Here is a 16,979-nt window from a genome sequence, read left to right as displayed (position 1 = left end):
TATTACAGGGGCCTGGCCTGCCAGAGGACCTCCCAAGGGCCATGGCCCCAGGAAGAGGAGGAGGCCAAGCTGCCCCTCTTCCCTGAGCACCCCCTGCCCCTCTCCCACCCACCCAACTTACCAAAGAAGAAGAAGGTGAGGACCCACTGGAAGACGCTAAGAGCCTCCAGGTGCTTCTGCAGCGCCATCTTCTGACCCTGGGTCTCAGGAAGAGGAAGAGGAAGAGATCCTGGGGAGAAAATCCACGGGGGGGGGAGTTGTGGGGGGGGATGTGCAGCAGGACTCCAGCCAGGAGGGGCCCCTGCCTTGGCAGAAGGGAGAGCGTGAAGACGCAGGTGTGTTCAGCACAGGTGGCCTCTGACCTGCATCCCAAAGCCCAGCTGCTCCCCTTCAGCCGTGCCCTCGGGAAGGGGGCAGCAGGAGGTGGAAGAAGGAGGAGGAGGAGGAAAGAGGCTCACTTGTCCAGGAGAAGACGTTGTCTTGCCCGCGGCTGCAATGCACAAGTCTCTCTCTGCCGCCTGCACTTTGGTCCCCAGGTGGGCCTGCAATAAGGACGCTGCTGTTACCCAGGTGAGGCAAAGGGGACCTGGCTGAGCTCTCCTCCGAAAGGAGACAAGGCGCGTCAAATTCCTTTCTTTTGACTCCCAGCCCTGCCTGGAACCTGCCTGGCTGGCCCTCGGCTCCCTCCCCTTGGCCCTCATCCCAGGGTCGCCCCGCCTTCTTGGCCCACAAGACAAAGGTTTGGGTGCCAGGATGGATTGCCCCATCTGCCTGCCTCCCTTCTCCAAACCACGGAGGAAGCTGCTCTCGAGGAGATCATCATCATCATCATCATCATCAAATTTTATTTATTTCCCACCCTCCCCAGCCAAAGCCGGGCTCAGAGCAGCATAAAATGCAATAAAAAGCAGGGAAGAACCGTTTTCAAAACAACAGATGCATTTCAAAAACAGTGGGACTTACGGTAGAACCATAAAGCGGTATAGTTGGAAGGGACCCCCAGGGGTCATCCAGCCCAACCCCTTGCAAGGCAGGAATCGCAGCTTTGGTGGCACTGTAGCTCTAGGGAAGAAAGAGTGCCTCTGAGCAGGTGAAGAGTGCTCTGAGGATCCGCAGTTGCAGCTGCCTACCTTTCAAAGGGACCAAGCGCAGCTCCTCCTGATGGCCTTTAGGTGCCCCTGGAAGAAAGACAGGGTGAGAAATCACAGGGTTTCTGAAGCACCCTGTGGGTGGGGGTGCTGGGTGCAGTTCAAAGGTTGCCCCCTCCTCCTCCTCCGTCTCCTGCCAGGCAGGGCAGTGAGGTCCAATATGACCTGACCCTGGGGGGGGGGGCAAAGGTAGAAATTACGCAAACCTTTCCTGGCAATGACATTGCTTCCTGCCTCAGGGCAGGGCAGCCTCTCTACAAATTAGCATTTATATATCCAAATACTTTCCTCCAGAAATCTGTAAGCCTCATTGCATAAGCAGACGCTTCAAAGAGGCATTCTCGTTTTGGCACCTCCAGCAAGACGTCCTTGTAGATCCTCCCTTTCTATACTGCTGTATCGGAGCCCAATATTATTTTTGGTTGTATAAGACATAGTTTATAATCTAATGGCACATTAGGAAGGTAAAACAGTGGTTTACAAAATATATATATCAAAAAATCAAAACAATCCAATGAAAACATGAACACCCACAATTAAAATCCACAAATAAACATCAGACGCATGGAGGGCCTTCGAAATTCTGGGACTGTCCCTGGAAAATCAAGACACTTGGAGGGTATGGCAGGAAACTCTTAATCTCAAGGTCGCGGGTTCGAGCCCATGCTGGGCCAAAGGTTCCTCTTTTTCATTTTTTCATTTTCAATTTTACAAAGAATCAAAATGCAAACATCATATTTCTTTGACTCCCCCCCCCCCTTTGTGGATCCTTAGGTTATAATTTTTGTTCTGCATCTCCTCACTGACTCCAGTTATTATAAGTCCTTACTCCAATCCATGATTCGAATTTTTACTACATGTTTTCTGTCAAACCTACGAGGGATTGTAATTGTTTACAATAATTTTTTTCAAATGCATTTTAAACTCTCCCCATTCTTTATTGAAATTTGATTCTTCCTGGCTCCTGATTCTTCCGATGAATCCTGCATTGCGGGGGGGGGGAGTTGGACTAGATGACCCCCCGGGTTCCCTTCCTGCTCTACAATCCTATCAGTGTTCATAAGTTGCCCATATATACAATAATAGAATAGCAGAGCTGGAAGGGGCGGGTCATTAGTCTACCCCCCCCCGTGCAAGGCAGGAATATTTGGCTCAGCGTGGGGCTCGAACCCATAACCCAGGAATGGGGAGGTGGGTTGGCTGGGGGTGGGGAGAGAGAGGAAAGAGACCCCAGCCAGGAAGAGCAGGGTTTTTAAGGAGGGGGGGGGAGGAGGGGAAGACTGATTTCCACTTACCGTATTTTTCTCTCCATAAGACGCACTTTTTTCTTCCTAAAAAGTAAGGGTCTGTGCGTCTTACGGAGCGAATGTGTGGTCCCTGGAGCCGAATTGCCCAGGGGCAAAAAGCAGATCATGCTTCTTTTTTTGAAAGAGGGAAGGGGGTGTTGAAACAAAGCCGCTGATCGGCAAGCGATCGGGAGCGAGATAAGGGACGCTAGCGGAGGCTGCCTGGGAGGGGGGAGGTAAAAGCCCATGGATCCTCAGGATTTTAGCATTGGGTCACCCCAAATTCACCACCAGATCACATAGCATGTCCGTGACTACAGCCTGCACCCCAAAAATCACGCACCCACTGTTCTGTGGGGCCGCAATGCGGCAAAAACGTGGTTACAAAGCACAGATCCACATGGATCCTCAGGATTTTTGCATTGGGTTGTAGCCTTTCAGGCCTTTCCCACGGGTCGGGTGTGCATTGCTCCTGTCAGCGAGCCAAGAAAGTTGCGAGAAGGCTGATCAGCTGGATGCGCTGCTGGCGGCTAGGTCATCTTTTACTGAGAAGAGGAGAAAGCTTTGTTCCTTTCAGCTACTTTGTGTTAAGCTTTGTGTTATACAGCAGAGCTAATGCATTTTAGGTTTGCATCCCCAAAGAAAGAATTTGGGAAGTCTTGAGGCCTAGTTGGGGTGACTACACACTAATTGGGGTGACCACACAGTCAGGATTTGGGTATCCTGTCCCTTCATTTCCCCCCCCCCTTTTATTTTGGACAGCCTTCCGCCCCATGGAGGCACTGGCTGATATTCTTGGGCTAGTGCTATATTCTGGGGCCGAACCATTCGTGACACCATTTTATGCATCATATTTTGCAAGCATTGCAAGAAGCAAGGTACACAGGAGCAGAAAAGAAGCAAAATTATCAATGGGCCTAGTAACATCATTAAAAGTCCTCTAGGTTTGGAAGTCAATCAGTCCACCAGAACATGTCCCATCCGTTCCAAGTAGGGACAGGGACATGGGCCACTTTTTCAATTTCTGCTGCCAAATTTCGAATAGCTTCACCATGGTCAGAGATGTTAAAGCAACAGGCCCCTCCTGTCAAATTTAACGCAACACAAAATCCGCCCTGTCGCGCCAAGAGAAAGTCCAGCCCAAAGCGGAGCTGAAGGACTGCTGTGTGTGTCTCATCTAATTGGGTGGCGATTAACCGGAGGGCTGTGGCCGTGGCATTGGCGACAATCTCTACTACCGCTTGGAGTCTTATTATGCGGTTTAAATTATAAATTGGCCCCCTTGCCCCTGTGATTTTTTCTCCCCGATTCCATGAGGCTGGATCGTAATGGGTGATTTCTGGAGGCCACTGATCCTTACCCCAATTTTGGGAGCTGCCTCCTGCAAATGATACTAGGTCAACCGAGTGTCTCCTCCTACGGGGTGCAGTGGCAATTGGCTCATAAATCCACATGGGAGGAATTAAAGAGGCTGGGAAGCACACTCCATACCATCCCTTTGGCAGGATATGATAAGCCAGCTTTCCACACACCCAATACACATCATGTCCTTGAGCAGAGACACTACCTCCCGCTTCTGAAACCCTTGCCAAGTGCGTCAGGCACGTAGTTAGATTACAGCCAGAAAGAGTTCCTGTGAGGAGAACATGAGCTTACAGGGTTAAACAGCTCAGAGTGTACGCCCTGCCTACTGTTGGGAGGGGGGAACTTCTGCATCATATCCGAGAGCCTCCAGCCTTTGTTCTTTCTCTCTACTTTCGCTTTTGAGGAGAGTGGACGTGTTTTCACGATGCTGTTCGACAATGGATAGTCTGCTGTAAATAAAAACTGCTTCTAGCTGCTAATATCCTGAGTGGACTTTATTTAAGCACACTGAAGAATGCACTGGAGTTTTGCAGCTTTCTCTTACCGCTGCTGATCTCTGCTTTTGCTCAGAGCATCGGAATGTGGAGTTTGGAATGCAGAGGCCTGGCCAGTAGCTACGCAGCGAAAGCGGGCCGGACGCCAGACTTATCTGAGCAATAAATCTCCTTCAGAGTTCCTAGTGCGGACTCAGTCACGGTTGTCTGGGCTGGGAAGGTGCGATTGCAACGGGAGGTCCCCACATACGTCAGATTGTTACTGGCGCCCTCAGACTGGTTCACACACAGCCATCCAGGAATTCGGTGAACCTGGAAAGGGATAGAATGGTTCCATAAAAAAGAATTGTTTGGGAAACAATTTGGGCGGAAGTCAAAAATTGGGGCCGTAACTGAGGACTCATTCCAAGGCACAGGGAGGAGGGGCATTCCTCCCAAAGCATCTGTAGGTCCCAGAATGCAGATCGTGCAATTGGTTCAGTTTGCAGAATAAGCCCCCATTTCAGCCATTTATTATTCATGTTGTGGGCACCCCACTGCCGCATTAGCTGCTTGGTCCCCTGAAGGGGTGTGGGCACGCTGACGGCCAGAGGCAGTAAAAATACCACCATGGCCAAAGCCATAGTCACCCACAGCCCTATCTGCACCACTTGGGCTCAGGGATCTATTTATCTATTACCTAGTAGGTTCTTACCTCGTAGGTGCTTAAGCAGTATGTGGACCGAGAACTCCCAGAAGTGCAAGCTGGATTTCGAAGGGGCAGAGGAACCAGAGACCAAATTGCAAACATGCGCTGCATTATTGAGAAAGCTAGAGAGTTCCAGAAAGACATCTTCTTCTGCTTCATTGACTATGCAAAAGCCTATTGGCTTCATTATTATCAGATAATGGAGTCATATAATTTGGACAAGAAAATTGGCTTCCAGGTGGAAAAATCAAAATTGGAAACAGAACTGTTAGAACCCAAAACCAAGATTTTGTCAAAAATGTATAACTTGCTGTTGAAATGGAATACTCAGGATGAAACGGTGAAATCTGCTATGATTAAATGGGCACAAGATGTTGGACATAACATAATGATGGCTGACTGGGAACAGTTATGGACCACAGGTATGAAGTTCACGGCATGTAATGCCTTAAGAGAGAATATTATGAAAATGATTTACAGGTGGTACATGACACCAGTCAAGCTTGCAAAAATCTATCATTTGCCCGATAATAAATGTTGGAAATGTAAAGAAACTGAAGGTACATTCTTTCACCTTTGGTGGACGTGCCCAAGGATTAAGGCTTTCTGGGAGATGATTTATAATGAAATGAAAAAGGTATTTAAATATACCTTCTTGAAGAAACCAGAGGCCTTTCTCCTGGACATGGTCGGCCAATTGGTGTTAAAGAAGGATAGAACTTTCTTTATGTATTTTACAACAGCAGCGAGAATACTTATTGCAAAGTATTGGAAGACACAAGATTTACCCACTCTGGAAGAATGGCAGATGAAGTTGATGGACTATATGGAACTGGCGGAAATGACTGGCAGAATCCGAGACCAGGGAGAAGAGTCGGTGGAAGAAGATTGGAAGAAATTTAAAAACTATCTACAGAAATACTGCAAAATTAATGAATGTTAGAATGATGTTGGATTGAAGTTAAGTGGTTTTTAGCAGCAATGTTATAAAGGAATATGTAAAAATGGATTGTTAACAGGTGATAATTTAAAGCTATAATATATTAAGATAAAAGATTAAGATAAAATCAAAGAGGGAAAGGAATTGCTGAATTAACTAATTGAACTGGAATACAAAAAAGGGAGGTGTGAGGAGGTCAGGGAAACAAGCAAATGAAAGATAAGATATGGAAAGACTGACTTGCTTTTAACTGTTTTTACCTTGTCTTTTATTTTTGTTTTTTTAATTTTCTTTTACTCTTTTCTCTTACTTTTGTAATATGCTGAAACTTTAATAAATATCTTATATATAAAAAAAAAGACTATGCAAAAGCCTTTGACTGTGTCGACCACAGCAAACTATGGCAAGTTCTTAAAGAAATGGGAGTGCCTGATCACCTCATCTGTCTCCTGAGAAATCTCTATGTGGGACAAGAAGCTACAGTTAGAACGGGATATGGAACAACTGATGGGTTCAAAATTGGGAAAGGAGTACGGCAAGGCTGTATATTGTCTCCCTGCTTCCGCCATGACCTCCCGGCCAATTTGGATACAATAAAGGAACTGGAGGCCCCTCGACTGTCCTCGGGTCCAGTATTGGACCACTTCGACTGGATATCCCCAGCCGATGTGGACAGACTCCTCCGAGCTGGAAAGCCCACCACCTGTCCTCTCGACCCGTGCCCGTCTTGGCTGATTAGAGCATGTCCAGACGAGGTGCGGGCCCTCCTGGGGGGTATCATCAATTTGTCCCTTGGCACGGGGACATTCCCAGGGGAACTGAAGGAGGCAGTGGTGCGCCCGCTCTTAAAGAAAACATCATTAGATCCTTTAGATCTATCCAATTACCGCCCGGTTTCGAATCTTCCGTTCCTGGGTAAGGTGATTGAGAGAGCGGTTGCTGAACAGCTTGGTGGTTTTCTGGATGAAACATCGGCTCTGGATCCATTCCAGTCCGGCTTCCGCGTTGGTCATGGGACCGAGACGGCTCTGGTTGCCCTAACAGATGATCTTCGTAGACAGCTGGATCGAGGCGGGTCGGGGCTGCTGATTCTTCTAGATCTGTCAGCAGCTTTCAACATGGTCGATCACGAACTTCTGGACCACCGCCTTGCCGACGTGGGGATCCAGGGCACAGTCCTTCAATGGCTGCGCTCGTTTCTCTCTGGTCGGGGACAGAGGGTGGCGCTTGGGAGGGAATTGTCATCGCACCACTCCTTGGTGTGTGGAGTACCTCAGGGTGCGATACTCTCCCCGATGCTTTTCAACATCTTTATGCGCCCCCTCGCCCAGCTTGTTCGGAGTTTTAGGCTGGGTTGCCATCAGTATGTCGATGACACCCAATTGGGAGGGGTGGCTAACACCCCAGAGGACAGGATCACACTTCAAAACGACCTTGACAGATTAGAGAACTGGGCCAAAACAAACAAGATGAATTTTAACTGGGAGAAATGTAAAGTATTGCACTTGGGCAAAAAAAATGAGAGGCACAAATACAAGATGGGGGACACCTGGCTTGAGAGCAGTACATGTGAAAAGGATCTAGGAGTCTTGGTTGACCACAAACTTGACATGAACCAACAGTGTGACGCGGCAGCTAAAAAAGCCAATGCAATTCTGGGCTGCATCAATAGGAGTATAGCATCTAGATCAAGGGAAGTAATAGTGCCACTGTATTCTGCTCTGGTCAGACCTCACCTGGAGTACTGTGTCCAGTTCTGGGCACCACAGTTCAAGAAGGACATTGACAAACTGGAACGTGTCCAGAGGAGGGCAACCAAAATGGTCAAAGGCCTGGAAACGATGCCTTATGAGGAACGGCTAAGAGAGCTGGGCATGTTTAGCCTGGAGAAGAGGAGGTTAAGGGGTGATATGATAGCCATGTTCCAATATATAAAAGGATGTCACATAGAGGAGGGAGAAAGGTTGTTTTCTGCTGCTCCAGAGAAGCGGACACGGAGCAATGGATCCAAACTACAAGAAAGAAGATTCCACCTAAACATTAGGAAGAACTTCCTGACAGTAAGAGCTGTTCGACAGTGGAATTTGCTGCCAAGGAGTGTGGTGGAGTCTCCTTCTTTGGAGGTCTTTAAGCAGAGGCTTGACAACCATATGTCAGGAGTGCTCTGATGGTGTTTCCTGCTTGGCAGGGGGTTGGACTCGATGGCCCTTGTGGTCTCTTCCAACTCTATGATTCTATGATTCTATCTGTTGATGGATGGCCATCCTGACTCGGCCCCAGACACACTGACCAGATGTCTGGAAGCTGTGGCTGGATGGTTACGTGGGAGCCGGTTGAAGCTAAATCCTTCGAAGACAGAGGTCCTGTGGCTGGGACGGGGCGATATGGGATTGGGGGGGCAACTCCCATCTCTTGCGGGGGCGCAATTAGTGCCAGCACCGTCCATTAAGAGTTTGGGTGTAATCTTCGACACCTCCCTTTCCATGGAGGCGCAGATTGCAGCTATAACAAAGGCGGCATTTTCCCATCTCCACCAAGCTAAGCAGTTGGCTCCTTACCTCTCTCGCCCTGACCTAGCCACTGTGATCCATGCGACGGTCACCTCCAGACTGGATTATTGTAACTTGCTCTACGTGGGGCTGCCCTTGAGACTGACCCAGAAACTCCAGCGGGTGCAGAATGCTGCAGCGAGACTCCTTACGGGGTCTTCGCTGCGAGATCACATTCATCCGGTGCTATACCAGCTGCACTGGCTCCCGGTGGAGTACAGGATCAGGTTTAAGGTGCTGGTTTTAACCTTTAAAGCCCTATACGGCCTAGGACCCTCGTACCTACGGGACCGCCTCTCCTGGTATGCCCCACAGAGAAACTTACGGTCTTCAAATAAAAACATCTTGAAGGTCCCAGGCCACAGAGAAGTTAGGCTGGCCTCAACTAGAGCCAGGGCTTTTTCGGCTGTGGCTCCGATCTGGTGGAACACTCTGTCACAAGAGACCAGGGCCCTGCGGGACTTGACATCTTTCCGCAGGGCCTGCAAGACAGAGCTGTTCCACCAGGCCTTTGGCCAGGGCACAGCCTGACTCCCTCCCTTGGCAATCTTCACGGAGCTCTGGCCCAATGGTTGCCAGTGGCTTGAATTAATTAATTTTACAATGAATGATTTTAGACTGTTGTTTATGCTGTACTTTTGTACTGTTTTATTGTTGTTAGCCGCCCTGAGCCTGGCTTCGGCTGGGGAGGGCGGGATATAAATAAAATTTATTATTATTATTATTATTATTATTATTATTATTATTATAATATGCAGAATTCATCATGTGAAAGGCTGGGCTGGATGAATCCCAAGTCGGAATTAAGATCGCCGGAAGAAATATCAACAACCTCAGATATGCAGATATTACAACCTTGATGGTAGAAAGTGAGGAGGAATTAAAGAACCTTTTAATGAGGGTGAAAGAGGAGAGCGCAAAATATGGTCTGAAGCTCAACATCAAAAAAACGAAGATCATGGCCACTGGTCCCATCACCTCCTGGCAAACAGAAGGGGAAGAAATGGAGGCAGTGAGAGATTTTACTTTCTTGGGCTCCATGATCACTGCAGATGGTGACAGCAGTCACGAAATTAAAAGACGCCTGCTTCTTGGGAGAAAAGCAATGACAAACCTAACAGCATCTTAAAAAGCAGAGACATCACCTTGCCAACAAAGGTCCTGTTACCAGAAAAATCCGAGGGCTCCCTTGGACAAAAACAAAGACACCAACCAGAGTAAATTGGAGCAAATTCAATAAAGGCTTGGCCTTTATTGAACTGTTGCAACAGGGTGCTCCCCTCACTTGCAGGAGAGAGGAGGGACCCAGAAAAATGGTGTGCAAGGCCTTATAAAAACTTTTGAAATTCCCACCCTGTAGATCAGGACCACCCCCAGAAACATCATGCATACATCACAGAAAGGAGAGGTTGAGGGAGGAGTTGTGGTGGTAACCTGAGTGTCCTGTCCCCTGGCTGGTTCCCCCTTTCCCCCTCCCCATGAGTCATTTTCAGAAGACAAAAGGTAGTTGCAGTTTCCTGCCCCCTGAGGGGGAATCCAATCACTGTTCTTTTGTTATAGTCCGTGTTGAATCCACTCGTGTATGCAGTCCGTTGTGTTGTTGATGGTCTTCTGTCTGAGACCATCAGGGTTGGCATAGCAACTGGGCAGGGCTCCTGTGGATGTACTGGCATGCTCAAGGATTATGGCTGCCCTGTATCAAACCTTCCCCATTTTGTAGTCCTTCCTTCATGGAGTAAAATAAAAGTGGAACAGTGCCAATCCGATGTATGGTTGATTTTCTATGAATTTATAACAGAAGCGTAGTGTATGTCGTGTGTGAGTGTGTGTGAAGTTTCTACAAACTGAATGATGGGGGGGGGGGGGTCCTGCTACAGTCCGTATAGTAAAAGCTCTGGTTTTCCCAGTAGTGATGTATGGAAGTGAGAGCTGGACCATAAAGAAGGCTGGTCGCCGAAGAATGGATGCTTTTGAATTATGGTGCTGGAGGAGACTCTTGAGAGTCCCATGGACTGCAAGAAGATCAAACCTCTCCATTCTGAAGGAAATCAGCCCTGAGTGCTCACTGGAAGGACAGATCCTGAAGCTGAGGCTCCAAGACTTTGGCCATCTCCTGAGAAGAGAAGACTCCCTGGAAAAGACCCTGATGTTGGGAAAGATGGAGGGCGCAAGGAGAAGGGGACGACAGAGGACGAGATGGTGGGACAGTGTTCTCAAACCTACCAGCATGAGTTTGACCAAACTGCGGGAGGCAGTGGAAGACAGGAGTGCCTGGCGTGCTCTGGTCCAGGGGGTCACGAAGAGTCGGACACGACTAAACGACTAAACAACAACGTCATAAGAGAATCAGGGTCAGAGAGGGGAATAAAGGAAAAATGATCCTAATGATATCATCCTACCCCAAAGTCCCACAACAATAATAAACTGTGCCTTAAAGAACACATTGTTGGGAATATGCCATCTTACTGTGTCTTTTCACGTATCATTGAGTGTAATATGATGTGTGCCTTTTTAATGCATCATCTTAACGTGACGTGCCTGTTGCCATTCCTGAGTACCTCCTTCTCCATGAAGCTATCCTTTTAAAATGTATTCGTGGATGTATCTTTAATGAAATGCTGTACTATGCTGTACTTTTCTGAATATATCCAAAATGTAGTTTTTAAAGAATGTAACAATCTAAATATTTCAAAATGTAGTTTTTACTCAATATTGTATCCAAAAGGCTGCCAAAACTCAATCCACCACACTGCCTCCTACTGGGTCTGCAAACCATTCCATGAATACACACAGATATGAGCTCAAAATAAAGCAGTCCTATTTTCCAAAAAGTATGCAAACATCAGGCTATGACACCCGAATTGATAGCAATGCAGAATAGGATTTCACATTAACATTTAAGTCATTTCCTGAACATTTTCTCAAACATCCAGCCTCACATCTGCATGCTGATTATCAGCAGTTGCGGAGGTTTTCCTGTAGATAAAGGAAAAGCCATTTTAAGCAGATCCAAAATTAAATACCACGAAGATCGACACATATCACCTGAGCCCTTCAGCAAATTGACACCCCCAGAAAGTCTTTCAACATCCTGCTCACATTATGTTAATCCACTCTTCACACCACTCATGTCGCTTCCCCCCACCTCCTTGCTATTGATCTGAATGAAAATCAAAAGGTATAAGAATCAAGGCAGTCCTTTTGTTCAGGGTCTCTGACTCCATGTCATTGCGTGAGCGAGACCCTTTGCAACAGTTTTTTTGTGTTTTTTTTTCTGTTCTTTCAATAAAGATCAGGCTTTGCTTTTTCCAAATCCTGGTGTGGTCTCTGTCTTTTCCCGACCGGTACAGAGCCTTCATTTGCGCTCCTTCCAAGGCCCTGGTCCTCCTTCTGAGGCAGGGGCCCCTTGGGGAGGCAATTAAATATTTATTTCAACAAGTAGGTTCTTTGGGCCAGGGGAAGGCTTTAGGTGATTCCTGGAGGCTCCGGGTGGAGCTCTACCAGGTGGCAAGATAATGAGTCGGGCTGGGGCGCAATTCCCTGATTGAATGTCCCACACAAATACCCTCCCCTGAAAGAGGGGCGCAAGTCTAGTTCTTGCAGGAGCAACTGGGTGTTCCATTGTGACTGGCAAGGTTTCAAAATCTCGTGTTGGAACAGCTTTTTGATGTGAGCGTGCCGTGTCCCTTCCAGAGCGAAACAGCAGCTGAAAATAAAACTTTGACAAAGTTCCCAGGAAACTTTCGTTTGCTTTTTTTAAAAGAAGTTACTCTTGAGGTCCTTGCTTAGAGCATGGGGTGGGTAAACTTTGGTCTTCTGGGTTTATGTTGTTGGGCTGTGTGATAGGAATTTTATGGTCTTAGATATATGGTAATATTCATAACCGCACATACCTAGATCAACACAGGAAGACCAACCTGGAACCATTTTGATTCCTAAACTGACCAAATGTTTTCTCTGCAAAGTCAAAATGGAAAAGCCTCCCCATTGTCTCTTCCTTCACAAATCCTGTCTTAATCTGTGTTTGAATAAGGGTGTGAGCCTTATCATTACAAAAGACTGGCCAGGCTCCCAAGGCAATCCAATCAAGTAACCTGCCAGACAGGAAATAAACAAGGACAAGAGAAAAACAACATTTAAATTTCTGTGATGTAGATGGGATGTATCTGAGGGGTGGTCTTAGGTTACACCCCTTGTGTGATGTATGTATGATTTATGGAGGGGTGGTCTTGTGCTCCAGGGCAGGGAATTTAAAATGTCTATATTGTAGAATAGTGGGTAGACATGGCAGACGACACAGCGATTTCTCCAAAGCAGCTCTTTATTTGTAAGCTGGAACAGAACTGAACAGCAAACAGCTCAGCCGGCCTGATTTTATAGGCAGCCGGCTGTCAACATTGTAGCAACAACAACCCAGGGTTTCCCGCCTAAAATAACTGACGTGGACCTGAGTGAAAACTATCTACACGATACTCCTGGTGGCCAGGGTGAGAACTTCAGTACATAACACCCCTCGCCACCGAGATAAGGCGTTAGTTACAACCATAATGGTTTCCTTACATACAGCACTACACGTAATGGTTCAATTAGGCACAAAAGCATATCGGTTACATTTCCCATACTTAGACCAACAGTGATACATGTCCAACAACATAGTCCTTTAAATAAGTTGGGCGCTTGGAAACTCTGTCAGTCCGCCGGGGACTGGTAGCCAAGTCTGGGGGCCCACCCAATTCTTGCTGAGGCTGTGGTGCGACCCTAGGTGGCGTTGAAACCAAATCCCCTGGATCTGCTGCTGTGGGTGGAGCCTCCGCAAGTGGAGTGGTCTGAGTCTGTGGTAAGTCTGGCAGACCCTCTGAAGCGGCTTGGTTCGGCTCCACGCCCGCAGTTTGTGAGAGAGGTGTAGGTGGAGCCTCGCCATCTGTAAGTGTCTCTTCCGGAGCCACAAGCGCAGTTGGAGGCACCACGGTAGTGTCCAAGTCCCCAACCCTGCGCCTAAGCTGGTCTATGTGTCGGCGCCACAAGCGTCCGTCTTCGAGTGCCACCTGGTACGAGCAAGGTCCAGTGACTCCCACTACTGTGGCTGGCACCCAAGGAATGTCCCCCACATAGTTCCGGGCAAAGACCTGGTTTCCTGGAACAAATGACCGTGGCGCGTTGGCACAGCCTGGGGGTTTGGCCACGGCAAAGTCCGGGTGCAGCCGGTCGAGCGGTGACCTGAGGTGGCGGCCCATAAGCAGTTCAGCAGGACTCCGCCCTATGGTCGCATGAGGGGTGATGTGTTGCACGAACAAGTATTCGGTGACCCGCTCGTTCCAGTCTCCCCAGTCCAGGCGCCCCACTGCCTCTTTTGCTGAGCGCACCATTCTCTCCGCTTGCCCGTTGCTGGAGGGATGAAAGGGTGCCGTTAGGGCATGGCGGATGCCCAGTCCCAAAAGATACCGCTCAAAAGTGCCTGACGTGAACTGCGGTCCATTGTCGGAGACAAGGACATCAGGACCCCCATGCGTCGCAAAGAGGCCTCGCAGCACCTGGATGACAGCTTCGGTAGTAGTGGAGGGCATCAGGGCCACCTCCAGCCATTTGGAATAGGCGTCCACCACTACCATAAAGGTCCGGCCGTGAAAGGGGCCAGCCAGATCAATGTGCACCCTTGACCAGGGTGTCTTTGGCGTCTCCCAGGTGTGTCCCTTAGCTGCCGGTGGTGCAGGCCTCGATTCTTGGCACGCTTGACAGGCGGACACCCAGGCAGTGATGGCATCGTCCATGTTAGGCCACCAGACGTAACACCGAGCCAACGCCTTCATTTTGACGATTCCCGGGTGGCCAACATGCAGAGCCTCCAGGACGCGTTGACGGAGTCTTTGGGGAATCACGACGCGGTCTCCCCACAGCAGACAGCCGCGATGAGCCGAGAGTTCATGTTGTCTGGTTGTGAAGGGCTGGAACTCCGGTGCAAAAGGCCCTTGTGGCCACCCCCTCCACACCCAGTTGAGTACACGGCTGATGGTGCAATCCTGGGCAGATGCGGAGGCCACAGTGGCAGCCGATACAGGCGCTGCCGGAAGATCCTCAATCAAGAGGAGCGATGAAGCTGGAGCCGGGTCTTCCACAAACGCTGGAAGAGGGCAACGGTTGAGGGCGTCGGCATGGCCCTTCGATTTCCCCAGGCGATGGACGAGCCGGTAGTGGTAGGCAGCCAGGAAAACAGTCCATTGCAGCATGCGTGGCGAGAGGACCGGTGGAGTTGGACGATCACCGGCGAGGAGGCCCAGGAGCAGCTTGTGGTCAGTGATGAGGTCAAAAGTCCTGCCGTGGAGGTATTCATGGAACCTCTTCACTCCAGCCACAAGTGCCAGTGCCTCCTTGTCGAGCTGGCTGTAATTCCGTTCCGTCGGAGATAGCGTCCTGGAAAAGTAGGCGAGCGGTGCTTCTCTTCCGTCTGGAAAACGGTGACTAAGGAAAGCGCCAATGCCAAAAGGTGAGGCATCACAGGCAAGGACCAGCGGCCTGGCTTCACTGTACTGTACCAGCACACTGTCCGATGAAAGGAGAGCCTTGACCGCGTTGAAGGCCGCCGTCTCCCGATGACCCCAGGACCAAGGCGTCTTTGTGCTGAGGAGTCGGTGAAGAGGCTCAGCCACTGTGGCTTTGTGGGGAAGGAACATGTTATAAAAGTTCAGCAGCCCCAGGAACGCCTGCAACTCCGTCTTGTTCTTTGGGATGGGGGCCTGCTGGATAGCGTGGATCTTGGATGTGGTCGGGTGAAGGCCGGAGGCATCGATAAATAGCCCAGGAACTCCACCTGTGGAATGGCGATCTGGCACTTCTCCCTCTTTACCTTGAGCCCGGCATCTTGGAACCTGGTCAGCACGGTGCGGAGGCACTCGAACAGCTGCTGGTGTGAGTCTGCGGACACCAAGACGTCATCAAAATATGGTACCACGCCTGGAAGCCCTTGCAGGAGACGCTCCATAAGGCTTTGGAAGATGCCAGGAGCCACACTCACCCCAAACTGCAACCGGCAGCAACGGAATGCCCCTCGGTGGGTGACGATCGTCTGGGCTTCAGCAGTGGCATCATCGACGGGCAGTTGTTGATAGGCTTGGGCAAGGTCCAGCTTAGCGAAGACCTTACCCTCACCCAGGGAATGCAGCAGGTGTTGGACAACAGGAACCGGATAAGCGTGCTGCTGAAGTGCCTTGTTGATCGTGCACTTGTAGTCAGCGCAGATTCTCATCGACCCGTCTGGCTTGACAGGCGTGACGATGGGGGTTTCCCACTTGGCGTGGTCAACCGGCTCCAAAACTCCTTGGGCGATCAGCTTGTCCAGTTCTTCGTCCACCTTAGCCTTGAGAGCAAATGGAAGCCGGCGTGGCTTTAGCTTGATGGGGGCGACTTGTGGATCAAGGCTAAAGGAGATAGGCGTACCTGTATATTGCCCCAAAGTGCCGTCAAAAACCTCGGCAAAGTCTTTGATCAGACCCTCAGTCTCTGCGTTAGAGATGCAGTTGATGCCAGTGACTTCCAGGCCGAGGGCATCAAACCAGTCTAGCCCTAGGAGGCTTGGCCGCTGACCTTCTACCACCACCAACCGGAGCAGGCCCGAAAAATCCTTGAAGGCGATCCGGAACCGGCCAACGCCTACCACGGGAATGTCGTTTCCCTGGTAGTCTCTCAGGTGTACGCGGTGAGAGTCGAGTTGCCTTTTGGACACTCTGGGTACCAGTCTTTTGATGGTGCTCCAAGACACGATGGACAGGGCAGACCCGGTGTCAATCTCCATGTCACATGGAGCTCCTTCAATGAGCACCGTGACATTCAGCTTGCGTCGCGTAGGCAAGTCGGTTTGGCCAATCGTGGTTCCAGACGGGCAGCAGCAGTTGGTGAGAGCAAAACTGCTTTTCTTGGCGGACTGGAGTGAAGACTTGGACTTGCAAGTCGGTGAAGGGGGGGTGTCAGACGGAGCCGATCGGCAGACCTTAGCGATGTGGCCCCTTCTGGAACGCTTCCGACAGATGGCGTCTCTGAATCGACACTTGGCACGGGAATGGTTGCCTCCGCAGCCGGCACATTCCGGTTGGCCCTTGGACTTCTGTTGGAACTTCCTGCGCTCCCGCTTTGTCTGGTGCACGTCATCGTCTTCACTGGAGGATGCCTCATCACTGCCAGCCTCTTCATGATGCACTGGAACTGGCTTCCTAGCAAGACGCGGGCTGCTGGATTTGCAGATCTCCTTCCGAGGCCACAGCCTCGTCAATGGCTTCTGTAGCGTGAGGTCTGGCTTGGCGAGGAGACGCCGCTGCAGATGGATGTCCCGGACCCCGCAGATGATTCGATCCTTCAGGGCATCGTCTAAGTCTCGGAACTCGCAGTGCATTGCAGCCTGTCTGAGGGCTGGGGAGACCCAGCGTGATGGGCAGGGTACAAATAAATTATTATTATTATTATTATTATTATTATTATTATTATTATGGAATGCCCTCCCACCAGATGTCAAAGAGAAAAA

The 16,979-nt window shown here is 49.7% G+C and overlaps 1 protein-coding gene across 2 annotated transcripts in view; it reads right to left on the bottom strand.

Annotated features, from left to right (window-relative positions):
- The window catches only part of LOC308462311 (2-acylglycerol O-acyltransferase 3-like), a 36,209-nt gene extending 35,972 nt beyond the window's left edge, over positions 1–237 (bottom strand). Inside the window, exon 1 of one of the 2 annotated variants that reach the window (XM_080979942.1) lies at positions 122–237. In XM_080979942.1, coding sequence (XP_080836068.1) covers positions 122–188 — 67 coding nt within the window. In that variant the 5' untranslated portion in view covers positions 189–237. The remainder of the gene's footprint in view (positions 1–121) is intronic. The other variant, XM_080979944.1, reaches the window with a different exon arrangement.
- Between the last annotated feature and the right edge of the window lie 16,742 nt (positions 238–16,979).

The sequence above is a fragment of the Podarcis pityusensis genome (assembly GCF_964106645.2).
Source record: "Podarcis pityusensis genome assembly, chromosome: 13".
NCBI classification, from domain to species: domain Eukaryota; kingdom Metazoa; phylum Chordata; class Lepidosauria; order Squamata; family Lacertidae; genus Podarcis; species Podarcis pityusensis.
The sequence above is the reverse complement of the archived record's forward strand: the minus strand, read 5'-3'. Positions and strand labels throughout refer to the sequence as shown.